The sequence below is a fragment of the Trichechus manatus genome, unplaced genomic scaffold, assembly GCF_000243295.1.
Source record: "Trichechus manatus latirostris isolate Lorelei unplaced genomic scaffold, TriManLat1.0 scaffold00029, whole genome shotgun sequence".
Taxonomy (NCBI): Eukaryota; Metazoa; Chordata; class Mammalia; order Sirenia; family Trichechidae; genus Trichechus; species Trichechus manatus.
Window position 1 is genome coordinate 13,159,882 of NW_004443965.1, and position 27,611 is coordinate 13,187,492.

Genomic DNA, 27,611 nt, shown 5'->3' on the forward strand with positions numbered 1-27,611 from the left:
CATGTTGTGGGGTTGTTAACCAATGTTATAAAACAATATGTGTACTACTGTTTCATGAGAAACTATTTGTTCTGTAAGCCTTCACCCGAAGTACAATTAAAAAAAAAAAAAGTATTTATACTCGTTATAAGGGATATTGGTCTGTAATTTTCCTTTTCTGTGATGTCTTTACCTGGCTTTGGTATCAGAGTGATGTTGGTGTCAAAGAATGAGTTAAGGAGTATTCTTTCCTTTACTGTTTCAGAAGAGTTTGAGTAGAATTGGTGTCAACTATTCTCTGAATGTTTGGTAAAATTCCCCTGCAAATCTATCTGGGCCGAATTATTTTTTTTCTCCTTGGGAGTTTTTTGATGACATCTTTAATCTTTTCTGTTGTTATGGGTCTGTTTAGATTTTCTACCTCTATTTGTGTTAAAGTAGGTAGTGTGTTTCTACAAATTCATCCATTTCTTCAAGGTCTCAAATTTGTTGAAGTACAATCTTTCATGGTATTCTATTATGATCCTTTTTATCTCGATTGGATCTGTTGTCATGTCTCCAATTTCATTTCTTTTTTTGGTTATTTGCATCTTCTCATTTTTTTCCTTTGTCAATTTGGCCAGTGGTTTGTCAATTTTATTGATTCTAGCAAAAAACCAATTTCTAGTCTTGTTGACTCTGTTTTTCTTTTTGTTTTCTATTTCATTTATTGCTGCTCTGATGTTTATTATTTCCTTTTTGCTGGTAGGTTTGGTCTTGTTTTACTCTGCCTTTTCTAGTTGTACAAGTTGTCAGGTTAAGTTACTGATTTTGGACCTTCCTTTTTTAATGTATGCATTTGTTGCTACAAATTTTTTTCTGAGCACTACTTTTGCTGCATCCCAAAGGTTTTGGTATGTTGTGTTTTCATTCTCATTTGATTCTAAGTATTTTTTAATTTCTTCTATGATCCAATAGTTTTTGTTGTTGTTGTTAGGTGCTGTCGAGTCAGTTCTGACTCACAGCGATCCTATGCACAACAGAATGAAACACTGTGCAGTCCTGCGGCATCCTCACAATTTTCGCTATGTTTGAGCCCATTGTTGCAGCCACTGTGTCAATCCATCTTATCAAGGTTCTTCCTCTTTTTTGCTGACCTTCTACCTTACCAAGCACAATGTTCTTCTCCAGGGACTAGTCCCTCCTGATAACATGTCCAAAGTACGTGAGATGAGTCTCTCCATCCTCGCTTCTAAGGAACATTCTGGCTGTTATTTCTTCCAAGACAGACTTGTTCATTTTTCAGGCAGTAATGTGTTATTTAGTTTCCATGTACTTATTTTGCTTTTCTTCCTGTTATTGATTTCTTGTTTCATACCATTATGGTCAGAGAAGATGCTTTGTATTTCCATCTTTTTAAACTGATGCTTGCTTTGTGGCATAAATTATGGTCTATTATGGAGAATGTTCCATGTGCATTGGAGAAGAATGTGTATTGTGCTGTTATTGGGTGGTATACTGTATGTATGTCTGTAAGGTCCAGATGGTTAATAGTGTTGTTTAGATCTTCTGTATCTTGATTTTCTTTCTACTTGTCTGTCCACTGTAGAAAGTGGTGTGTTAAAATCTCCTACTATTATTGTAGATCTATTTCTCTCTTCAACTCTGTCAGAGTCTGTCTTATAAATTTTGGAGCTCTGATACTCGGTGCACAAATATTCATAACTGTCATGTCTTCTTGGTAAACTGATCCTTTAATCATTATAATGTCCTCCTTTATCTCTTACAATGGATTTTGACTTAAAGTTTATTTTGTCAGATATTAATATTGCCACTCCTGCTCTCTTTGTTACTGTTTGCTTGGCATATATGTTATTCCATCCTTTGATTTTTAACCTGTTTTTGTCTTTGTGTCTAAGGTGCGTCTCTTGTAGACAACGCATTGATGGGTCATGTTTTTTTTATCCATTCTGCCACTCTCTGCCTCTTGACTGGTGAATTTAATCCATTTACATTCAGTGTGATTACTGATAGGTAAGAAGTCACTGCTGCCATTTTGTTATACTTTTTTTTACGCTGTTAATGGCTTCTTTGTTCTTCCTTTACTTTCTGTGCTGAGTTCTTTTTGTATATGGATTTTCTTTTCCTTCCATTTGTTATTCTTGTTTTTGTGTTTACTGAGCCTTCTTTTATTTTCTTCTTCATTTTGGTGAATAAATTTATTGCTTTTCTTTGTGGTTAGCCCAAAGATTACACTTATCATCCTATATTTATCTTATTTATCATCCTATATTTAAAATAGTCTGTTATATCTTGAAATCACCTTGACTTTGTCTCCATATGGGAAGTTCTATAACTACACCATTCATTCTCCCTTTTGTTTTGAAGTTGTTGTCATTTACAACTTAATATCTCTGATTCCCTGTAGCTTTATTTTGCTTTTGTGAATTCTTTACCTGGCTTGGTATCTTGGCGATGCTGTCATGTGTCTTTATGTCAGCTTGCTGTCTAATGTCATTGGTTTTCTATCCTAAGGACTCCCTTTAATATTTCTTGCAGGGTTGGTCTAAAAAAAAAAAAAACTTGGTGCTGTCAAGCCAATTCCGACTTACAGGGCTGGTCTGATCGTTAAAAATTCCCTGAATTTCTGTCTATCTGGGCAAACTCATTGCTGTCAATGAAAAATGAGGAGTATACCTCTTACTTAACTGGGTAGTTGTTGGGTTAAATGAGATGACATTTTTCCTGGTTTATAATAAATACTGAATAAAAGTTAACTTCTAAAAATTTCCTTCAAAAATTTTAAATCACCTGGATAAAACCTCCATTGTTTCTTAGGGTTGTAATCCACACAGAAAAGTTGTTGTAATGATGGGGACAGTTTTCGTAAAAGTTCCCTCACTTTTCTCATTCTTCAGATAAACGTGGCTGGAAGTGATGGTTAATTAAAAATAATTCATGAAACTAAAGGCATTATGCAGATCTCCATTCTTACTGCCATCCTTACTAAATCCAGAAAAAAAAAAAAAAATATAAAACACTTACCTAGTCTTGGTGTCAATTTTCTCCAGGTTATTTTTAAGTGCAGCTGAAAGCTGCATCCTATGAGCAGAAAAAAACTTGCATTATACAACATTGATAACATTTATAGTACGTTAAAAAATTTTAAAATACAACACATAAAAGATTCATTTCCCTTTAAATATAACATAAAATATAAGGTTTCTAAACAGTACTGCATAGGAAATACTTTGTTAAATCTGTATCATTATCAAAATCTTAGAAATAAGAAATAACACTGAAATGGATGGACATTGCACACTGCCAGGCTGACGGGCTGAGTAGAGCCTGAAACCCAGCTGGGCTTTGCTCTCCAAGTCATCTGCCTTGGCGCAGGGCTGGGAGGAAGCATTAGGCACTATAGAGATTAGCACCAGCCTGAAACTGCAAAGAGTTAGGGAATATAAAGCAATACTTGTCTATAAACTTTAAAACATCCATCCATACAAACAAGCTCCATACATTACTTTTAAATTCAAATAGCTAATGAATAAGTAATAATAAAACGGTAATCAACTCAGCAAGAGTAATTTCTCCTTTTCTGCCACACACAGTTTCCGTTCATTAAAAGGAGGTATTTTAATAGCTGTGGAGTTACTTTAATGTAAAAATATGATCAATTTGGTGAGCCAGTAATATGAGATGAGGGGAAAAAGTTCATAGCTAGACACACTTAAAATTGCTTTAACTACTTTTCAATTAGATATATGAAGAAATTCACCTAGGAAAGCCAGAGTTAATTTAATTTATATCATTAATTCAAATCACAAGTTTATAAAAGACTACGTTTGCCAGCACCTAGCTCAAAGCTTAGGGCAATGTAGAAACTTAAGTAGGAACCCAAGTATTTGTTGAATGAATTTTAAAATACAGATAAAAAACCTCCAATAAAAACCTATGAGTTTTTGCTGATAGTTCTCTTACTAGATTAAGTTACTAGAATAAATGAATCCGTGTAATTCTTTGAAACACCAAATGGGAAATTACATCGCACTTCATCTTTTTTAAATTTCCTTATTAATCTTATGCAACTTCTTCAAATAAAGACATTGATAAATGATATAGCTTTTCCCTCGGGGTCAGCATTTCTGTGACCATTATCTAATCATCATTTTGCTCCCAGACACATTTTGAATTCAGTTCACAACAGTTAAGCATGAAGCTGGTTAAGTTACCAGTAACAACGAAAAGGCTGGCAGTTAAGAGTCCACCCAGAGGTGCCCCAGAAGAAAGGCCTGGCAATTTACTTCTGAAACATCACAGCCACTGTAAAATGCTATGGGTGCAGTTTTAATATGAAACATACAGGGTCACCATGAGTCAAAATTGACTCAACAGCAATTTGTTTTTTTTTTTAGTTTTCACAATGCTTATACTTAACATGGAGCCCTGGCGACACAGTGGTTAAGAGCTCAGCTGCTAACCAAAAGGTCGGCAGTTCAGATCCACCAGCCACTCCTTGGAAACCCTATGGGGCTGTTCTACTCTGTCCTATAGGGTCACTGTGTGTCAGAATAGACTCGACTGCAACGGGTTTTTCAACAGGTGTTCCTCTACTAACCAATCTTTTTCTTTCATTCACTAATTTATCTTTTCAATCAAAGAATAAATATTTTTGGATTGCCTTAGTCCTTAGCAATTACTGATTATAAAGTAATTGAACCATAAGAGTATACTTAACATGTAATAGGAGCCCTGGTGGTGTAGTGGTTAAGAGTTCAGCTGCCAACCAAAAAGCCGGTAGTTCAAATCCACCAGCCACTCCTTGGAAACCCTGTGGGCAGTTCTACTCTGTCCTGCAGGGTTACTATGAGTTGGAATCAACTCAATGGCAATGGTTTTTTTTTTTTTTTTTTTTTAAAGTAATAATTACCTGTCTAATGCAAGATTTTTCATTTCAAAAGCAGTTTTCGCCTCTTCAACTTCATTTTCCAGGCCTTCAATTTTACTAATAAAGAAGCAAGAACAAAAAAATTTCAACGATATTAGAAAAAGTCATCAAAACTTTAAAAGTACACCTTTGAAAACAGTAAAATGCCTCTATCTAAATAAAAATATTTTACAGTCTCACCGTACTGATGTCCATTTACAGATTTAGTATACTGATGGGCCCTGAGATACTTTGCTAAGTATCCTGTAAGAGGTTCCCAAAAAGTGCTAATGTAATCATTCATGTGCATTTAAATCTCTATCCCAAATAACCTCCCAATGCATGTGCGACAAACTATTTGTAAAAATAAAGGAAAGGAAAAAGAAAGACAATGTTCTAAGATGTACAGCATGATTAAATCTTAATAAGAAAACTGAAAAATATGACATACGCTTTGATTTGCTCTTCTTGCATGATTTGTTCTGGAGTTTTTTCTTCATCTACAAGTATAGTTTTTTGAAGTTAGTAAAATTTTAGAACAGCACTGTCCAAAAGAAATAGAATACAAGTAAAAAATGCAAACCCTACATGTAATTTAAAATGTCTAGTTTCCACATTATAAAAGAAACAAGTGAAATTAATTCTAATATATTTTATTTAACCCAATATATCCAAAATATTATTGTTCTAACATGTAAGCAATATAAAAATTATTAATGAAATATTTCATATTCTTTTCTTCTGTGCATACTTTACACTCACAGCACATCTGAATTAGGACTAACCACATTTCAAGTGTTCAATAGCTAGTGGCTACTGTATTAGATAGAATGATTTTCGAATGATAGTGAATAAAAAATCAATATGTCTGTTAGCAACAAACAACTGGAAATTAAAGTTTAAAAAAAAAACCTGAATATAATGGCATCCAAAAACAAGATATGTTTATGACCTCTGCACTGAACACTACCAAATATTGCTGAGAGAAATTACAAACCTAAGTAAATGGAAAGATATACCATGTACATGGAATGGAAGGCTCCGTGTTGTTAATGTAACAATTTTCCCATATTGATCTTTAGGTCCCAATAAAAAATCCATCAGGCTTTTTTTCTGTAGAGATTGATAAGCTGATTTTAAAATTCATATAGAAATGGAAAGGACTTAGAATAGCCAGACAATCTGGACAAAGGAGAGCAAAGCTGGAGGACTTACAGTAGCTAATGTTAAGACTTACTCTAAAGCTACAGTCATCAAGACAGCGTGGTACTGGCGTAAGATAGAAAAATACCTCAATGGAACACCGTAGAGAGCCCAGAAATAGACCCACACATATGTTCACTTGCTTTTCAACAAAAATGCCAAGGTAATTCAACGGAAAAGGATAGTCTTTTCAACAAATGGTGCTTAACTACTAGATTTCCATATGGAAAAAAATGAACCTTGACCCTAATGCCATACACAAAATTCACTCAAAAAGTATTAAAACCAAAAAACCAAACCTATTGCCATCGAATCAATTCTGACTCATAGTGACCCTATAGGACAGAGTAGAACTGCCACACAGAGTTTCCAAGGCTGTAAATCTTTACGGAAGCCGACTGCCACATCTTTCTCGCATAGAGCGGCTGGTGGATTCGAACCACCAATCTTTCGGTTAGCAACCAAGCACTTAACCACTGTGCCACCAGGGTTCCAGACCTACATATTAAACCTAAAACTAGAAAACTAGAAAAAAACATAGGAGAAAATCTTTGTGATCTTGGGGAAGTTGCAGGTTTCTTAAATAGGACTCAAAAATCACTAACCATAAAAGATTTAAAAAATTGACAAATTGCATTTCATCAAAATTAAAACCTTCTGCTTCAGAAAAGACACTATTAAAAAAATAAAAAGGCAAGCAACAAACTAGGAAAAAATATTTTATATCTATCTAAAAAAGGATTTGCATTCATTAATGAAAAAAAGAACTCAAACACAGTAAGACCAACAATCCCATTAAAAGATGGGTAACAATTTGAATATGCATTTCATAAATGAAGACATACATATGACCAATAAGCACATGACAATATGCTCAACATCATTAGTTATGAAGAGATATAAATTAAAACCACATGAGATACTACCAAATATGCATCACAATGGCTAAAATTTAAAAAAATCACAATACCAAGTGTTGATGAGAATGTTGAGTAACTGGAAATCTTATATACTGCTAGGAGGGATGTACATAATAGTACTGTCCTTTAAGCTGTTTAGTAATTTCTTAAAAAGTTAAGCACAAACTTGCCACACAACCCCACAATCCTACTTTTAGACATTTATACAATAGAAATGAAAACATATATCCGCAGAAAGACTTATGTACAAATGTCCATAGCAGCCTTATTCATAATGAACAAAAACCAGGAAACAACTCAAATGTCCAGCAACAGGTGAATAAATAAACTGTGGTACAGTCGTAATTGTATACTTTAAAATAGTGAGTTTTATGTGAATTATATGTTAAAAGAAAGTACTCAGATACAAAAAAAGTATATACCATGTAATTCCATTTATATTAAATTTTAGAACTAAACCCGTTGCTGTTGAGTCGATTCTGACACATATTGATCCTACAGGAGAGAGTAGAACTGCCCCATAGAGTTTCCAAGGAGTGGCTGGTGGATTCAAACTGCCGACCTTTTGGTTAGCATCTAAACGCTTAACCACCACACCACAGGGCTCTAAATTTTAGAACAGTGCTGTCCCATAGAACTTCCTAGAATGATGAAAACGTTTCATATCTGTGCTGTCCCAAATGGTAGCCACTAGTCACATGTGGCTATTGAGCATTTGATATGTGGCTAGTGCAAATGAAGAACTAAATTTTTAATTTTATTTAATTTTAATTAATTTAACTTTAAAAAGCCACATGTGCAACAACAAAAAGACAAAATAACCCAATCAAAAAATAGGCAAGACTCGAAGTGTTAATTGATACACACATACACACACCCACACACACACCCACACCCCCACACTGAAGAACACCACGGCATCAAGATTGGAGGAAGACTCATTAACCACTTGTGATAGGCAGATGACACAACTTTGCTTGCTGAAAGCAAAGAGGACTTGAAGCACTTACTGAGAAGATCAAAGTCTACAGTCTTCAGTATGGATTACATCTCAACATAAAGAAAAAAAATCCTCACAACTGGGCCAATAAGCAACATCATGATAAATGGAGAAAAGACTGAAGTTGTCAAGGATTTAATTTTACCTGGATCCACAATCAACACCCATGGAAGCAACAGTCAAGAAATCAAAGCACGTATGGCATTGGGAAATCTGCTGCAAAAGATCTCTTTAAAGTGTTGAAAAGCAAAGATGTCACTTTGAGACTAAGGTGCGCCTGACCCAAGTCATGGTACTTTCAATGGCCTCATATGCATGCAAAAGCTGGACAATGAATAGGGAAGACGGAAGAAGAATTGATGCCTTTGAATTGTGATGTTGGCAAAGAATTTCGAACATTCCACGGGCTGCCAGAAGAATGAACAAATCCATCTTGGAAGAAGTACAGATAGAATGCTCCTTAGATGGTAGGATGGTGTGACTTTGTCACACATACCTTGGGCATGTTATTGGGAGTGACCAGTCCCTGGAGAAGGACATCAAGCTTGGTAAAGGGTCAGCGAAAAAGAGAAAGACCCTCAACAAGATTGACTGACACAGTGGCTGCAAAAATGGGCTCAAACATAGCAACAATTGTGAGAATGGCACAGGACCAGGCAGTGTTTCATTCTGTTGTACACAGGGTTGCTATGAGTTGGAACCAATTTGAAAGCACCTAACAACAACAATATATATACTCTTTAGTAGTTCCTAAGGGCCAGGGCAAGTCTTACATTGCTTTTTGCCTCCTTACAAGGCATAGTACTGTATTATGCTGTACCCCTCACATTCCCCAAATAAACAATTTTCTGTAAAAATGATTTTCTTTTCATTAGAGTACTATTCATCATTAAACTCACAAAACCTTATTTGAAAATGAAAATATTTACTTGCATCAACCATTGATTTATATTCCAAGAGTTGTTGTTTTGTCTGTGCTCTCAGCCTGAAAGGAAAAAAAAAAACAGAACAGTCAGTCATACTTACTGACTGAGATGCTACTCATTACCGTTAAACTAGAGTCCCTGGATGGTGAAAACTGTTAAGCAATCGAATGGTAACCGAAAAGTTGGACGTTCGAGTCCACCCAGAGGCACCTCAGAAGAAAGACTTGGAGAGCTACTTCTGAAAAATCAGCCACTGAAAACCCTTCAGAGCACAGCTCTATTGACACACATGGCATTGCTATGAAACAGAATTGACTCAACAGCAAATGATACTGGTACTACGTGATAGACCAACTCATCTTTTTCAGAAGCTGATGCAACAAAATGAGCCAGCATTCAAGTCTCAGTATATGCTCCCAGTTTGTTCTCATTTTATCTAAAATGGGCATAAAGAAATTTAAGGTCTCAGAGGAAGACAAAACATCGAATACAGTGGGAAAACAGCATCTGTGAGAAAAGTAAAAAATCTGGTCTTTAAGTTTATCCTTAGTAGGCCATAGGCCAGATTGAATGAGATGGATTGACACAGTGGCTGCAACAATGGGCTCAAACATAGCAAAGATTGTGAGGATGGCAGTGTTTTGTTCTGTTGTACATAGGGTCGCTTTGAGTCAGAACGACTCAACAGCAACTAACAAGGCCAGACTGAAATGGGCTTAATGAGAACTGCTGACAAAAAAGAAAGGTCAAAATGGTAAAACAGCACACTGTAAGGAGCGACAAACACAGGTTGTAACCTACCCTGGAGATACAGAAAAATAATGAAGATGCTAATCCTTGGATAGATAAGTAATTCATATAGTGTCTTAGTTGTCCTATGGGTCTACTTAATTCAAAATCATACATAAAATAAGTAGAAAAGCTATGAGTAAAATAGTAATTAGTTATTAAGTTTTATTTACAAAATGTTTCACATTTGCATAGTAGTTTCATAATTCTGAAATTATTTTCCTTGAGACATTAGGACTTATTTAAGTAGCTAAGAAACATTAGATAAATTTCTCAAGTTCTAATGCAGGTTTCTTATTGTTTCAAAATTCCAAATGAAAACAGCAATTTCTTAGAGGTTAAGCAGGATAGCATTCTACAATACACACTGAAAGAATAGTTCCCTGTTTAGCTGGGATGGAAAGAATCTTATATTTTTAGTATTTTATATTGTAGGTAGGAGAGCATTTTCAAAGTAAGGCTGTAAGAGATTTATAGTCAAGGCCTTTCAAATCAGTGGCAAAGCTAAAATACAGTCACAATGCTTACAAAAAAAAAAACCTTGTAATGATTTAGAACAGAGGTTGGCTAATTTTTTTCTGTAAAGGGTTTGATAAATATTTTAGGCATTTTGAGACATATGGTTTCTTTTGCAACTGCTCAACTCTGCCATTATAACATGAAAGTTATGTACCAATTAAACTTTATGGTAGCTGAAATGTGAATTTCATATAATTTTCATGTGTTATGAAATATTTTTCTTGTTTCCCCCCAATCATTTAAACACACAAAAACCATTTTTAGCTGAAGTGGCCATACAAAAATGGGCTGTAGGGAGGATTTGGTCCAGGGTGATAGTTTGCCCATTCCTGATTTACAAGACTGATGTTCCTTCTCACCAAATCTCTGCTACCAACTGCTTAGTGGAAAAGCATAAATATAGTCCTCTTAGTAGAAAATATAAGCAAGATCTACAGAACCCTCCTCATCTACTCTAAGACCAGAAGAATTAGATGGTGCCCTGTTACCGCTATTGAGCGTTTTGATCAGGGCCACAATAGATGGATCCTGATAAAATGGGAAAAAAAAATGGAACCAACTAAAATTCTTAAGAAGTCCAGACTTACTAGACCAGAGTTGAGACTAGGACTAGGGGGCTCCCCGTGTCTACTGCCCTGAGATAGTCTTCAAACCTTGAACCAAAACTATCCCGAGGTCACCTTATAGCTAAATAACAGATTAGCTCACAAAATAAAGAATATCACCCGTGAGAACTGTGCTCCTTTAAAAAACTATCTATATGAGACCAAATGGTGAAAATTACTTTAAAGCAAAGATGACACTGTAAGGGGACAGGGAAACTAGATTACTGGAAACAGAACAACCAGAAGGGAAATAATGAGAATGCTGACACACTGTGAAGAATGTAACCAGTATCACTGAATAATTTGTGTAAAAATCGTTGAATGGGAACCTAATTAGCTGTATAAACTTTCACCGAAAACACAATAAAATACTGTTTAAAAAAAGAAAATATAAGCAAGCTTCTTGCTCAAAAAGAATCAGTTATAAGAGAAAGGGGTGGGGCATCCTCCCACCAGTTGCTCAGGGCTAGGGTGCCCAGCAAAACATCCGGCCTGAAAATAGAGGCCCCAGGGTGTGAGGGGGAAAGAGGTTAAGGCTCTGGAGGTCTTCCCAAAGGCCCCAAGGAATATGCTAAAAGCTTTCCTCAAAGTCTCTCATTTAACCCCCAAAGCAACTCTTCCAAAGAAGGTATCATTTTTTTTCTCTCATTTTAGCAGATGAAGGGGCTTAAGGAGTCTGAATTTGAACCCTGGACATGCTGACAAGAGAGCAGAGCTCTTGGCCACGAAGCCCACTGGGCTCCGGCCCAGCGGCCAGAGGGAAAAACCTGAGCAGCAGGGTCATGTGGTCCTCTTTGTTCGCCTCCTGCGGCTGCCCGCCTTCCTCGCCTTCTCCTTCGGAGTCCGTGGGCTGCTTCTCCATTGCTGGCTGGCACGAACCGCTGCCACGCAGGACAGGCACCGGGGCAGCGAGACAGAACCGTTTTGCGGACGGTGCCTCAAAACGAGTCGCTCTTCCCGCCACAAAATCGACGCAAAAGGCCGTACAGCAAACGCGCCTCGGTCCCGCCCCTTCCCTTCCTCCTCAACACCGCCCCTCCGTCCGGTTACCATGGTTACTAAAGCTTTCCCGTTTTTCAGTCGTGGCTCTGACTTGTCGAAATCATTATTGGCCCGCTCGGTAAATGTTCGAACTTTAAGCGTCAGCCATATTGAGTGCTACAGCCGTTTCAATCACTCCCGGCTCCCGGAACGACAGCCGGGAGGGGGAAAACCCCAACCTAAACGGTCATTCAGCCTTTGCGCTTGAGACAGGCGAGGTCGGGGACAACCTTTTGTTTATCCACCTGAGCACGCCCTTGTCGTCCGCGGCCTCGGAAAGTGGGTGTGCGCGCTAGCTGGGTTGTTTATAAGACTTTTGATGAGCCCATGAGGTCCAGGCCCCTAGTTGAGCGGAGAAATGAGTGGCCCAAGTTCAGAGCTACCCACGACCCCTGAGTACGAGGCAATACGGACACCTGAACCCCAATCTTCCAACTGGTCACATCCATGCATTTTGAATTCCCTGCATTGATACGTCACTCGGAACTTAGATTCTCACCACTGGTAACCGTTGGATGGAGTTGGGTGCCCCCCCAGTGTCTGTTGATTTACCAGGTTATAGGTGACCTTTCTCCGCTGAAAATGAGGGGAGAATGGAGAAAATACAGAACATGCAGAGGCCAGATTTGTAATTTTTCATTAGGTCCCTCGTGAGGACCACTGACTTTTGCGGCACAGACAGTACTTTGGACCTTTTCAGCAAGAGAGCTGAACATTCCATTTTATAGTTACAGTTTCCTCAGAGTTACACTGATCACATGATGCTGTTTTCTTCCTGTCCATACAAATGGGGCATGAACAGTATGTTCATGTATGGAAAGCAGCATCAACAGTCAAAAGGTAAATGACAAACTTGGAAAGCCTTACATATTGGTAAGATTAATAACCGAATAGGAAAAAAATTGGCAAAGAGCAGCTTGAAAAGAAAATTCACTGAAATAGAAACACGAATAGACAAAACCCAAAACTTATTAACCTAGACATCAGAGCCCTGGTGGTGTGCAGTGGTTAAGAGCTTGGCGGCTAACCAAGAGGTTGGCAGTTCGAATCTACCAGCTGCTCCTTGGAAACCCTATAGAGGCAGTTTCACCCAGTCCCATAGGGTCACTGAGTTGTGATTGACTCAGTGGCAACAGTTATGATTTAGACATCAGAAGTATGAACTGAAACAGCAAGCAATGAGATAGGGTATTTTTTGCCAGTCAGATTCACAGAAATTGAAGAGATTACCTCCAGTACTGGCAAGAATACAAGAAAAATAGCGCTATTATACATTGCTATCCCTGAAGAAGGCTATTATGCTTGGTAATGTACAGGGTCAGTAAAAAAGAGGAAGACCCTCAACAAGATGGATTGACACAGTGCTTGCAACAAGGGGCTTAAGCATAGCAAAGATTGTGAGGATGGTGCAGGACCAGGCAGTGTTTTGTTTTGTTGTACATAGGGTTGCTATGAGTTGGAACCTACTTGACAGTGCCTAATAACAACGTACATTGCTAATTATGTTGAGAAAATCATCTGGCAATACCTGTCAAAACTTCAAATGCACATACTCTTTGAGGAACCCAGTGTGCATTAAAAAAAAAAAGTACAGTACATAATAATATTTAAACAGACTTGTCTATAGGGACAAAAAATAAAAGCAATCTGAATGCCTGTCCAGCAGGGGAATGGTTGAATACATTACCTATACTGTGGAATATAATGCCTCAATATAGGTAAAACTATATAATACAATGAAAGGAACTACTACGTACTAGAACCAACCCATTTTTTTTAATGAAGAGAAGTTTATTTCCTCACAGTCAAAGTAGGCTGAAAGTCCAAATTCAGGGCATCAGCTCCAGGGGAAGTATTTCTCTGTCGGCCTTCTCATCATCGTTCCCCTGGACTAGGAGCTTCTCAGCGCAGGGACCCCGGTCCAAAGAACATGCTTTGCTCCCGGCACTGCTTTCTTGATGGTGTGAGGTCCCCCCCCTCCATCTCACTGCTCACTTCTGTCTTTTATATCTCAAGAGATTGCCTCAGGACACAATCCAGTCTTGTAGATCAGGTCCTGCCTTACTAACACAACTGCCACCCATCCTCCCTCATTAACATCATAGAGGCAGCTTTACAACATACAGGAAAATCACACAGTACCAGGAATCATGGCCTAGCCAAATTGATTCACACATTTTTTGGGGGACATAATTCAAACCATGACATTCCACCCTTTGGCCCCCAAAAAATCACATGCTTGCAACATGGAAAACACATTCACCCCATCACATCATAGCAAAAGTCTTAACTCCAAGTCCAAAATCCAAAAATTCCTCATCTGTGAAATCTAGAATACAAGTTATCTGCTTCCAAAGGTACAATGGCAGAACAGGCACAAAGCTAGACATTTCCATTACAAATGGGAGAAACTAGAGGAAAAGAAGTGCTAACAGACACCAAGCAAGTCAACAGAACACATTACATTAGCTCTCAAGGCTTTGAAAATAATCTTCTGTTCTCTGAGACAATTTACACAATAGCCCTGCCCTCCAGACTCTAGGTATTGGCCACAGTCTCTGGATTTTGAGTGGAGGTCCCTCGGCCCTGGGCCCTGGGCTTCAGCTCCGCCTTCCAGGCCCACTGGGACAGCAACTCTGCTCCCTTGGCTTTAGGTGCACCATTCTCCTAGTCCATCAGAGTGACAACTGGCCATACCTTTTGAGGCTGAAGCAGCTTGGCTTCTTGTGTCCCTTGTCTCTTCAGCTTCTGCTTCCTATGGCCTCTCGGCCCTCGGGCCTCACGCCCACATCTGCCCTGCTGGGGCAAAGTGTTCCAAAGCTCAGTAGCTCCACCAGTAAGTGCCCGGAGGCACCCCACTCCGCCAGGAAGCCTGAGCACAGGCACTTAGCTCCCTCGCTCCGTGGGTCGGCAAGCCTAGCTTCACCGATAAGTGCCCAGAGGCATCCCACTCCTCCAGGAAGCCTCCTGCTCACAGGCATTCAGCTCTCTCGCTCTGTGTGTCGGCTCCAGGGCTGTCTTTCACTGGTCTCTTGGTTCTGCTGCTGTTGGTTCTCTGCTGCTGCTGGTCCTCTGTCACTGCCGCACGTCTATCCATTCAGTTTTAAAAACGCTTACACATTTTAGGTATCTGTTAGAGCAGCACCCCACTCTCTCAGTACCAAATTCTGTCTTAGTCATCTAGTGCCACCATAACAGAAATGCCACAAGTGGATGGTTTTAATGAAAAGAAGTTTATTTCCTCACAGTCAAAGTAGGCTAAAAGTCCAAATTCAGGGCATCAGATCCAGGGGAAGGCTTTCTCTCTGTCAGCCTTCTCATCAGTGTTCCCCTGGACTAGGAGCTTCTCGGTGCAGGGACCCAGGTCCAAAGGACGCGCTGTGCTCCCGGCACTGCTTTCTTGATGGTGTGAGGTCCCCCCGAACCAACCCATTTTTTAAGTACACAAAACAATTTATATGCATGCCTATATTTATATGTCATGGAAGAATATCCCGAACTGTTGACATCCTTCAGGTGGATGCATAAATTAACTTTTTCTTTAGATACCTTCGTATTTGTTTTGAGCATGTTTTGTTTTCTTAACCAATAAACAAGACGAAAAAATGAGAATTGGGTTTAGAACATAAATTAAAATTCTTATTTTTCCAATATGCAAGAGTTGATACTAGCTAAAGTAATTCAAGAGATACCGGTAAAAGTAGATTATTTAGAATTATGGAAACAACCCCAGAAGAAACAGAAAACAAGGGAACTAGGGGTGAGGTGGTAGACTTTCACTTGGAAGTAGGCAGCAGATTGTCCGTGGTGAGTTGGCTTACATGCAGTTTGCCCTATGGAAGTGCCTTCATCACCTCAGGAATTCACATTTATAAAGTAAAAGCCAGGTACATAAAACAAGAACCACCAAGTATATAAAACACACAGGCAATAATTATATACATTAGTTGGGTTCCTAGGTAAACTGAAAGCAGCTTATGTTTTTTTCATATTCCCCACCATACCTTTAAAACAACTTTTAGGAAGCAACTAGTAGGAGACTATCACATCCAAATGAGTTAAGATATAAAAAGTAAAAACGGCCATAAACTTTATTAAAAGTAAGTAAATGTAACATATAATATGTACAGACAGCACATAGTGCCAATTTTATTTGCAGATATATAGTATTCCAACTCAAGTTCACAAGTTACACCTTTGCCACAGCCTTGGCTAGATCTTGAACTAGTGCAGAATTCAGCTGTGCTAGAGTGCTGATCTTAGCATGTTTAGATGTGGCATACTTGTTCTTGATAGTCTGGAAGAGAAAAGCAATGGTAATTAATGAAGAATAACATACAAACATCCCAAGATCTAAAGTTACAGATATTCATTTAAAACACTGGCTCCTTAAAAATAAGCTATGCACTTTCAGGCATAAAGTATTCATTATTTTCTCTTTTATCCCCCTACTACATCTTGCAGTACCACTGAATGACATACCATGTGCTTTGTAAGCCCTTGATTCACCATGACTATATTCTTAGCCAGGTGCTGCATAACAGGAAAAAGAGATTCTTCAGTGTATGACAGGTAATGCTGCAGAGTTGGTGTCTAAGACAAGAAATGTTAGTGTTAAAACTGTTCATCAACAATGGTTTTCATAAAATATTTTCTAACTATTAATCAAGAGTGAGGAGGGGGATGGATATTCTAGACTGATTACAATTAAAATTTAAGGCCCCTCCTTTCCTAAGTATCCTTCTCTCATGCTTCTGTAGGAACCTGTGCTTAAAACTATTATATACTAATGTTCTCAAACCTAGTTACACTATAGTAATTGCTGATTTGTCTACCCCAAAGCTCAAGTTCCTTAAGGCATACTTCCTCATGTATATAGTTCTATTCCTAGGGCCTAAGATAGTGCCTATCACAGATGAGAAATATTCATTAAATTAATCAGGAAGATAATAAACTTTCAATAAGTCCTTTGATCTGTTTGAGTTTCTCCATCTGTAAGATGGAGTAACAGCTACTCTGTCTTTCTCAAAGGGGTACAGAAAGATGAAATTAGATAATGAAATAGAAGCATTCTATATAGAAGACTTTCCAAACAAGTTATTTTAAATCATTTCGTCAGTACATTCCATGTTTAGGAACCATTTGAATTGCCCTTTAATGACAAAAGTTCTACATTCAAGCAAATACTACTATTTATAATTTAAAAGTTTGGGGTAATCTAGGCTTCACACCTGTGGGATTAGAGCTTACCCATTCACCATTATCGAGAATTTTCAGTGCCAAGCAAAAAGCTCCTGCTGCAATCTGAGAAGGAGGAAAGTGTACCATATCGTAGTCCAACATAGTTAGTTCCATCAAGTATTTGGCCAAAGTATGTTGCTCAACATCAACCTGTAACAAAATCCACAGGTCACTGTGCTGCTTTCAGAGTTTTGTCTCAGTGTCATTGATTTGTAACTACATCTGTATGTCCACATTTTTAAGTACGAAAGATATTTTTGTCTATAAACTCTCAAATGCATTGCCCAGGGAAGGCCTTAATAATATCATTAACATGCAGCCTGACTGGAAATAAAGAACATCTTTATCCCTTCCTCACACTGTTGTTGTTGTCAGTTGCCGTCAAGTTGATTCCGACTTGTGGTGACCCCATGTGTGCAGAACGTAGTCGGGTATATAATACGGGTCAGTAAAACTAGACCAGGTCAGCGGCAGAACTCCCTAATGTCCATACCAAAGGTTTCTCAAGAGATCTGTTTACCTCTCCAATCTTGGATGCTCTCCGAAGGAAGTGCAGGGGCAGAGGGCGACCCAGACCAAAGTTTAAAGCTTTTAGAATCTTCATTTCCATCTGTCTGATCTGGTGCTTAGTGTAAGTGTGGTCAGTCACAAAGGCAAAGTCACCAATTTCTGGAGGATACATTTCTTCATATTTGCTTGCAATAAACATGGCAGTGACGCCAACCAGCTGCAACATCTTCTTGGGAACGCAATTATTCTGCAACAGAAAATTTCAACCGGATGAATAAATAAGATGTATTTCAAAAAGCAGACAGAGAAATATTCTCTTAGCAAAATCTCAGTTAATGACACCTTATCCCCCAAGACATATTCTACTCTTTTCCTGCAAACAACCAGCCATAAAAGATTTGCTATGATATCAAAGAATATGAATAGGGCAGAAAAACAAATTTTTTATCAAGTCAAGACAAAGCAAAGGTGTTTAAATTGCTTTCATCCACAGCATTCAGATTTGAAACTTATAGAAATAACATTCTAGTTAGTTCTAGTAGCTGAAAAAGTCAGTTTCTTATGACTAAGCTAGGATCTAGCTGAATCACTGAATTATGCTTACCTGCATGAACCGATCAATGATGGAAACAGTCATGTACATGGTTTCCTGCAGCAACCTGAATTTCATTTGAACCTGCACTAGCCAGTCAATTAGGATGGCTCTCATGTTTCCAGTGACTTCCCGACCCACTAGGTATTTTGGTCTGACTGCTTGCTCTTCCTACAAAAGAAATGCTGGTTATCCTTAGAAGCCAGACTCCATGGGAAATGGCTGTCCAGAAATATCAGTTACCAAAGAAGAGCTCCAGGGCATTTAGAATATATAAGACAGTTTTTAAGTCAATTATTCATATAGTCACTAGAAACAACTTCATCACTGTGGAAGGATGCAAATGCTAGACAGGACAGCGTGGGAAGTTTTTCATATAGCCAGATCTCCCCACACCTGGTTCCTGCTTCCTCCCAAATCATCTCAGATCTTTTCACTAAAGACTCTAAACCCAGAACCTGAGCTTTATGAAGTAGAGGAAATTCCAGCAAAAGAACAGCTGGAATCTATGTGCTACCACACTCCAGCTCCAGGGTATAAACCCCAGCACCACTATGGCTAAGGAGAAGAATGAACCATGAAGGATCAGTGTATATATATACGTTGTTTTTGTGTGCCGTCGAGTCGATTCCGACTCATAGCAACTCTATAGGACATAGTAGAACTGCCCCATAGGGCTTCCAAGGAGCGGCTGGTAGATTGGAACTGCCGACCTTTTGGTTAGCAGCCTGAGCTATTAACTACTTCACCGCCAGGACTCCAAACTTATATCAAACCTCCTCCTCCAAAGTTAGAACACAAACTTTAAAAAGCACTAAAAAGAAGGAAGAAAAGAAACCCAAAGCAGGAAGACTGTGGTCCAGGCAAGTAAGTCTTCTTGCAGAATAATCGTTAGAAAACAGAGATGCTCAAAGGGACCAGGCAGTGATGTCAAGATAAGACAGTGCACTATAATAGAAAAACAAGAAAAGGTGTACACCCAGAAAACAAACACAAAAACATTCTTTGATGGTTACCAGGACAGGAGGGTAACGGAGGGAAAATTACTAGCTAGACAGAAGACACGTGTTAATACTGGTGAAGGGAGAGGCAATACATAATATGGGGGAAGTTAGCACAACATGACCAAGGCAAAGGAAGACACTGAGAGGAACGCAAGAATAAAGGGCAACTATGGTAATTACTAAAACATAGACAATCTTGCAACAATAGTATTAAACAACAATAATCTACGAATGGATACATAGGTAGATAGGTATGCTAAAGAGGTGTGGGAGAGTGTAAGGGAACACACCCATCTGCAGATAGAGGTTTGGTCATGGACATTTCTACATACATAATTGTAGATGCTGCATGTATATTAATATAGACAAAAGAGCACACAAGGTGCACAGTCATTGAAATTTCTTAGACATAACGAAACACCTCGCAGTACAAAGTTCCTAGGCTCAAAGGTGAAGGACCATAGACTCGGGGGACATCTACATCAATTGGCACAACACAGTTCATAAAAACAATGTTCTACATCCTACTTTTGTAAGTAGTATCTGGGGTCTTAAAAGCTTGTGAGCAGCCATCTAAAATACAGCTATTGGTCTCTTCCCATCCAGAGCAAAGGAGAGTGAAGAAAACCAAAGACTTAAGGGAGCAGTTAGTCCAAAGAACTAACAGACCACATGAACCATAGCCTACATGACCCCAAGACCAGAAGAATTAGATGGTGCCTGGCTACCATTACTGACTGCTCTGACTGGGATCGCAACAGAGGGTCCTGGACAGAGCAGAGGAAAAATGTAGAACAAAACTCAAATTCACAAAAAAGAGCAGACTTACTGGACTGACAGAGACTGGAGGCACCCCCGAGACTATGGCCCTAAGACACCCTTCTGACCTGGAACTGAAGCCATTCCTGGAGATCACCTTTCAGCCCAACAATTGACAGGCCCATAAAATAAACAATAACACCTCAGAGGAAGGTGTTCCTTAGAAAAATCAATTATATGAGAACAAAAGAACATCTGCCCAAAAGCAAAGATGAGAATGTAGGAAGGGCTAGAAAATCTGGATGAAAGGAGAAACAGGGAACCCCAGGCACAAATGGGGAGAGTGCTGATGCATTGAGGGGAATGCAACCAATGTTATGGAACACTTTATGAAAAACTATTGAATGGGAAACTAACTTGTTCTGTAAACTTTTATCTAAAGCACAATTAAAAAAAAAAACAAAGACAGTGCGTTAAAAAAAAAAAAGTAGAGAAGAAACTAGCCTACAGGACTATCTACATGAACCATGGCCTCATCTACCCTGAGACCAAAAGAACTAGATGGTGCCCGGCTACCACCACTGAGCGTTCTGATCAGGGCCACAATAGATGGATCCTGATAGGAGAAAAATGTGGAACAGAGCCTCAAATTCTTTTAAAAATCCAGAATTACTGGACTGGTGGAGACCAGAGGACTCCCCGAGACTACTGCCCTGAGATATTCTTTAAACCTTGAACTGAAACTATTCCAAGGTCACCTTTTAGCTTAATAACAGACTGGCTCACAAAATAAAAGAAAATCACCCATAAGTACTACACTCCCTTTAAAAAATCATCTATACAAGACCAAACACTCAACAATTACTTTAAAGATGAGAAGGTAAGGGGGCAGGGAAACAGCTTACTGGAAATGGAACAACCAGAATGGAAACAATAAGAATGTTCATGCATTGTTAAGAATGTAATCAATGTCACTGAACAATTTTTTTTCCTTTTTTTGATTGTAATTTAGGTGAAGGTTTACAGAACAAATCGTTTCTCATTAAACAGTCAGTACACATATTGTTTTATGACATTGGTTAACAACCCCACGACGATATGTCAACCCTCTCCCTTCTTGACCTTTTTTTTTTTGGTGAAAATATACATAGTCAAAGATACACCATTTCAAAAATTTCTACATGCACAATGCAGTGACATCAATTATGTTCTTCCAGTTGTGCTGCTATTCTCACTTTAGATGAAGGTTTGCAGAACAAAATAGTTTCTCATTAAACAGGTAGTACACATGTTGCCCTATGACAATGGTTAATAACCCCACTACATGTCAACACTGTCCTTACTCAACCTTGGGTTCCCTATCACCACCTTCCCTCCTCTTCTGCCTTCTAGTCCCTGTCCCTGGATTGCTGTGCCTCATTAGTCCCATTTTGTTTTATGGGGCTGTCCAATCCCCGGATGAACGGTGAACCTCCGAAGTGACTTCACCACTGAGCTAAAAGGGTGCCTGGGGTCATACTCTCGGGGTTTCTCCAGTCTCTTTCAGGCCTCACTGAACAATTTTTGTAAAAATTATTGAATGGGAGCCTAATTAGCTGTGTATACTTTCACCAAAAACACAATAAAATATTATAACAAAATACTATTTAAAAAACAAAAACCAATTGAATAAATCTGGTAACTGTATAATTTATGTTGTTAGCATACAGAATGTTTCCTTGTTTATTTTTGGGAAAGGGTAAAAAGTTTCAAAAGTGGGAAGAAATGGAAGAAAATAAAAAATTTTACTCCTGCGTTTTTGAATGTACTCCTCTTGGACATAAAGAACAATTCCCTGACAATCACACACATATCAGCAAAAATGGCACACAATGCTTGTGTTGGGGGTGGCTATAGTTTTTTACCACCTTCTCATCCCTGTCCGCTTCCGGCTGCTGTTATCCTCCTTAGACCCAGAGAATCTGGGACCTGTCTTCTCCTAACTGTGATGGATATAGATATGTCATTCAATCTGCAGTTTCCAGTGACATGGTATTTTTAGAAAGAGCCATGGTAGTGTCCACTGTTACTTTAAACTTTCCCTGTTCAAAGGAGCAAATAAAGATTTTATTGGTTTGACTAGTGAGTTTTTATCTTTGGTATTCCATGGAATTTGAGTAGAATTTGAAAGTTGTAATCTATCGTTTAGAAATGCTGACCATGCCCTGCTTGAATTACTATAAACCGTTAATGGAAAATACCTTTAATAAAGTTAGATGCAGTTTAAAAAAACTAAGACTCTAATGATAGTACTGACCTCAAGTTTTCTCAGATAAGCATAGATATCTTTCACATATTCACTACAAAGGTTTGGATCAGCTCCATCTTCTGCATCCACATCACTCACTGCAAAAATTACATCAGAGAAAGCCTGACACAGATATTCTTCTGCAGGGGCACATCCAGATGTTTCCATTGGACTTGGAGAGGGATTATCCACCTTAAAACAGAGAGACCTCTTGAAATAACAGCAAAAAAGGAACACACACTTTAGTTAAGGAATGAAGGTCAGACAGGTGTTGACTCAAGAAACCATCCACTGAATAGACATACTCATCTTCTCCTCATTTACTATCTTGTCCAACATTCTGCATTTACAACAATAGTAAAAAAATCTATTACCTGAGTATATTGCGCATTAACAAAGTATGCCTGGCAGTAATGAACACCAAAGTGCAAGGCGAGAGTCACACTGGCTTTGATGGTTAAGGCTATGTGTCAACTTGGCTGGACCATGATTCTCAGTGGTTTGGCAGTTATGTAATGATGTCACTCAGTAGTTATGTAATGATGTAGTCATCCTCCATTTTCGCATAACACCAGTTTTGCATAACCTGGTCTTTGGAACCTAACCATATTGATAGGTGAGGAGAGGGTATAATTCCTTTCCTTAAAGGAAAACTATCTTCTTTTCAGATTTATTCAATTTCTCTTTAAGGTGTGGTTAATACATCAGAAGTAAAATGGCAACTCAGACTGAGCCAGTTTGGAATTGGCAGAACTTAAGTGTCAATAGTAAAACATAACAGGAGCAAAAATAGATTCATATTCTAGACTTCCCTACAAAGGAAACTGTTAAGTAATGAATCTATTTATCAGCACCATCATGTAAAGTTAATCCACATGAATGACAAGTCAGTCTTCAGAATGTACACACCTTTCTTTCAAAACATGGTCTGCTTCTCACTACTCAGAACACAAGTTCTGTCTTAGCTACTAAAGATTAACTGACCTTTAACTAGGCATTTCCTTCAAATTCCCTTTCCCCCAGTGTTCAAACATTTATTGAGAACTTTCTTCAAGTTAAGCTCTGTGCTAGGCACCAGATTTACAGAGTCCTCAAGGAGTTTAAAATTTAGAGAAGATAATGAGATTATAGGAACAAGGGTAGGGTGGTGGAAGTTTAGGAAAGCTTTAGGAGTTGATGCTGCTTGATCTGTTTTGAAGGATGAAAGGTTACTAGCTAGATGAAAGAGAGGGTGGGGAAGACATTGTTAATAAGTGGGAAGGCAAAGGCAAGAATCAGTATGGGACTTTCAAGGAAACCTCAAGTACTCTGGCATGCTAAAAAGACTACGCATGCTACACGTTTCATGTTATGTCCAGAAGGTCAATATTAAAGCAGTAGCCTCAAATCTCTTACCCTTAGACATAAGAAGCTATTGGGGAAAGACTTTTATAGATCAATTTCCTAAGCAGCTCTAACTAAATTTAAAAAGTAGAGCCTCAGAATGCAGTTTATTGCACTTGCAGCAAAGCAGCTTCTTTAGATAGCCTTCCTTCCTTCACAGGGATAGATACATTTATGTGTCTGATAAAAACTTCTTGGTTTTTGAGGCTAAGTGTTATCTTCTTAGCCACTCTCTCTAGAATGCTAGATTTTCTTTCTGCTTCACACCTGTATATATTCTAATGTTATAGGCTTATTTAGTGGCCACATTAGAGACACACCTAAAATTGGAGCAGGGAACACACCTCCTCAAGTACGTCACCAAGCCTGTCATTTTCTTTGGCAAAATGATTATCATTCATCCAAGATATCATTTCTCTCCTAATAACATCTTGAATTTCAGGACATAGAGTTGCTGAAAAAAAGTCAAAGCCTAAAAATTTTCCTAAAGAACTTTCCAGAGACATACCAGAAGTTACAATCCTATTTAACTCTGGTACTAGTAATGCAGTGATCTAATTAATGCCACACTAATGCGGTATACCTACAGAAACTAGGTGACCAAAAAAAAAGATTCAAGAGAACATTCTGTTTCAGTCAATAAATTCTAGACAGAGAAGTTTTGAACTCCTAAGCAAAATCTTTGGCCCAAGCAGCTACTATTTAATACCATTAACAAAGGGGGACAGTATAAGAGAGCAATTAAAAACATAGGTGTTTAAGAAATATCTAGACTAGGCAAAGGTATAGAGACCAAAGTTTATTAGTGGCTACTAGGGGTAGGAGGGAGAGGGAAGGGGAGTCAGGGAGAACTAAGTTTCTGTCCAGAGTGATGGAAAAATTTGGATACGGATAGTGGTGATAGTTGCACAACATGATGAAAGTAATTAACGTCATTAAATTGAACATGCAAAATATGTTGAAATGGCAAAGATTTTATTATATATATTTTTACTATACACACACACACAAAAGTATAGGTCTCTAAAGCTACACAGCCTGGGTTTGAATCCCATCTGTGCCACTTATAAGCTGTATGATTCTGGAAAATATACTTATAACCTCTCTAAGCCACTATGTAAAAAAGTAGACGGAATAGTAACTTCAGAGTATATGTGAATATCATGTGAATTAATGCATGTAAACCTACCTCATGCTAAGCACTAAATAAATGTTACTATTACTACTATTTATTCAAATGCTACTCCATGCATTAGTGAAATGAGGGGAAAGAAACAATCAACAAACAGACTCTAAAACAGGATAAGAAGTTTACCAAAATAGGCTCAGGCGAAAGCTTTTCTTCTTTAACAGGCTCAGGTTCTAGCTCTGGATCAGGCTCAGGCTCATGCAAAGGTGCCTTTTCCAGAGGTTTTGGCAGTTTTTTGGCAATAACTTTTCCAGCAGCTGAAATTTTTGTTTCCTGTAGATGGAACGGAGACAACGGAATGTTTCTCCACTAAGAGTCACAGGTGGACTCTTAAAAGAGAAGTTGGGTCAGGAAGATAGTTACCTTTTTCAGAGGCATTTTGGCCTGTGGCTGTTCACTGACTTTGTTACCAATGTCTCCAAGAGCTATTCTTGGCCTCAGCCCGGGCTTGGACACTGCAGCAGTGGCCACAGGCACTCGCTTGGCGCCTGCCATACTGGTCTTCGCCTTATTTTCAGCATTAATTTTCGTGTTCTACAAGAAGCAAGACCATTTTAGAGTTTAGCCAGGCTGGAGTAAGTCAATGGTTAATTAAGGTGGGGCACAAGAGAGGCTCTCCGGAGGAAAGCTGGCTGGAAATGGGCTCGGGGGGAAACCTGGGCACCAGGGTCTACTCGACGTCTGTGGCAAGTCACTTCTCTTCCTGAATCTCTTCACTCACTTGAATTGAGGGTTTTCGGTGAAGGCCCAGCCAGCTCTAAAATACGGTGAATTTACATTTGAAAGAAATGAAAACCTACAATTGCAGGTACCTTCTTTCTAGGATGGAGGTTACACGGTTGGTGGGGGCTCACCCTAGGGGTCTACCTTGCCTTTTAAAAAAGGTTTCCTATCGACCCTCCCCCTCTCCCTAAACACTTATCCAAGGCCCTTTCAGTTCTTTTTGTCACCTTCCTCTCCGTCTGCCTTTCCTTCCTCCAAGCCCCCTCACTATGCAAGGAGTTCACCTCGGCACTCACTCGGCGACCCCCCATCCTCTTCCCCAAATCGCCGCCCGGGTCATCTCCGGCCGGGGGGTCCCGCAGGCGAAAAAGGGCGACAGGGCATGCGGCGAGGAAGGTCGCGTTTGTTCCCCGTTCGCAGCAACTCACCCTGGTGACTCGAAGTGCCATGGCTTCCTCTTCACCAGGCAGCAATTCAGAGGGAAGAAGCAGAACTCGGGAGCCTCAGACAAGCCGGGGACCAAACGCTACCACTGAGCAACAGCCGTTCCGCCACAGTGAGTCGGGAGGAGCCAGCCCCGCTTTGGGTTTAAACCCCGCACCACTCCCTCCTTATTGGCTTGTTCGTGGCCCTCACTCCCTTTTCATTGGCGGCTGCCGTTTCCTCCGAGAATGCGTTTCCAGGGCGATACCGCGACGACGTTCGATAAGGAGGCGGGGCCAGAGCGAGGCTGCTGCCCAAGGGCGCGGGGCCAAGGTCTCACGTGGCATAGCTCGGCTGCTGCGCTCTGTGCGCAGCTGCATCTGCCATCCGGAAGGGCAAGCGTGTGTGCGTCACCGAGCTTAGCAAGGAGACGGCTTGGTGGTCCTTGAAAAGTGACGGTGGAGTGGGCCGTGTTTTAGAAGCGTGAAAGGCAGCTGTGGCTGTGTTCCTACTTATTGTTACACACTTCCCTCTTCTACATTGGCATGTAGCAGCAATATCTTACAGTTCATGAAGGGCTTTGATATTTAGTGTACGTTCTTTCATTTGATCATTCCAGTAGCCCTCCAGGGTGGAGGAACTGAAGCTCTGAGAGGCTTAGGTGACTTTCCGAGGATCACAAATCAGCAATGCGGGGACTGAACTCAGGTTTTTTGGATTCGTGATTTTTCCACAACATTCTGAAGAATAATGCCAGTTTCTTAACCTGCCAACAAGCCAAATTGTTTTCCAAAGCCAATTCTTTTGTTTTAGATTTTACCTGGAAATAATTTCGAACTTACAAGCGTTGCCAACATAAAAATTACAACACCCGTATATCTTTTACCCAGATTCAACTATTGTTAACATTTTACCCCATTAGCTTTGATTTTCTCAATCTCTCTTTCTCTGTAAATATATATATTTAATTATATATGTATGTATACAGAATATATATATGTGTATGTGTATATATATATGTATATTATATATACATATACATGTATGAGCCCTGGTGGTGCAGTGGTTAAACGTTTGGCTGCTAACCCAAAAGTTGGCAGTTTGGATCCAAGAGCCGCTCCTTGGAAACCCTGTAGGTCAGTTCTACTCTGTCCTATAGGGTTGCTATGAGTCGGAATTGACTTGACAGCAACGGGTTTATATACATATGTATATACATATACTTACAGAGACAGAAATAAACATGTATATAACTCTATAGCAATGGGTTTAGTTTTTTTTTGTTTTTCATGCAGCTTTATATATATGTTTTGTTCCCCCCTCTCCCCCAAATATTTGAGGGTAGGTTATATACATCATGGTCCTTTACCCGTAAATTCTTCACTGGGTATTTTTTAAGAAATTTACATTATTTTAATATTTAATTCAATCTAGTTTGTATTCCAGTTGACCTAATAATGTTCTTTATTTAAAGCATTTCCCTGATCTAGTACAGAATCTTGTCTAGGATCAGATGTTGCATTTAGTTATGTCTCTTCAGCCTCCTTTCATCTGGAATAGTTCCCACAGCTTTTGTCTTTTATGAAATATGCGGTAACCCTCCCACTTT

The 27,611-nt window shown here is 39.1% G+C and overlaps 2 protein-coding genes across 6 annotated transcripts in view; both read right to left on the reverse strand.

Moving 5' to 3' along the window:
- Positions 1 to 11,815, reverse strand: part of CENPH (centromere protein H) — a 25,513-nt gene extending 13,698 nt beyond the window's left edge. For 2 of the 4 annotated variants that reach the window (XM_023729570.1, XM_023729571.1), the window contains exons 1-5: positions 11,618 to 11,815; positions 8,941 to 8,996; positions 5,340 to 5,388; positions 4,892 to 4,966; positions 3,004 to 3,060 (exon numbers count right to left, since the gene is read on the reverse strand). In XM_023729570.1, coding sequence (XP_023585338.1) covers positions 3,004 to 3,060; positions 4,892 to 4,966; positions 5,340 to 5,388; positions 8,941 to 8,996; positions 11,618 to 11,712 — 332 coding nt within the window. In that variant the 5' untranslated portion in view covers positions 11,713 to 11,815. Of the gene's footprint in view, positions 1 to 3,003; positions 3,061 to 4,891; positions 4,967 to 5,339; positions 5,389 to 5,885; positions 6,454 to 8,940; positions 8,997 to 11,617 lie in introns of those variants that run through there. The other 2 variants (XM_023729573.1, XM_023729572.1) reach the window with 2 other exon arrangements.
- A 4,201-nt stretch (positions 11,816 to 16,016) lies between these two features.
- CCNB1 (cyclin B1) lies at positions 16,017 to 26,284 on the reverse strand. Of its 2 annotated transcripts, XM_004374525.3 has the most exons (9): positions 26,008 to 26,284; positions 25,220 to 25,390; positions 24,983 to 25,129; positions 22,294 to 22,476; positions 18,247 to 18,405; positions 17,653 to 17,889; positions 17,142 to 17,282; positions 16,374 to 16,484; positions 16,017 to 16,188 (listed from the first exon to the last, which is right to left on the reverse strand). In XM_004374525.3, the coding sequence occupies exons 1-9, from the start codon at positions 26,026 to 26,028 to the stop codon at positions 16,081 to 16,083; spliced, it is 1,278 nt and encodes a 425-aa protein (XP_004374582.1). In that variant the 5' UTR covers positions 26,029 to 26,284; the 3' UTR covers positions 16,017 to 16,080. The 2 variants fall into 2 exon arrangements, with proteins under 2 accessions (XP_004374582.1, XP_023585226.1); XM_023729458.1 differs by lacking the exon at positions 18,247 to 18,405.
- Positions 26,285 to 27,611: the final 1,327 nt, after the last annotated feature.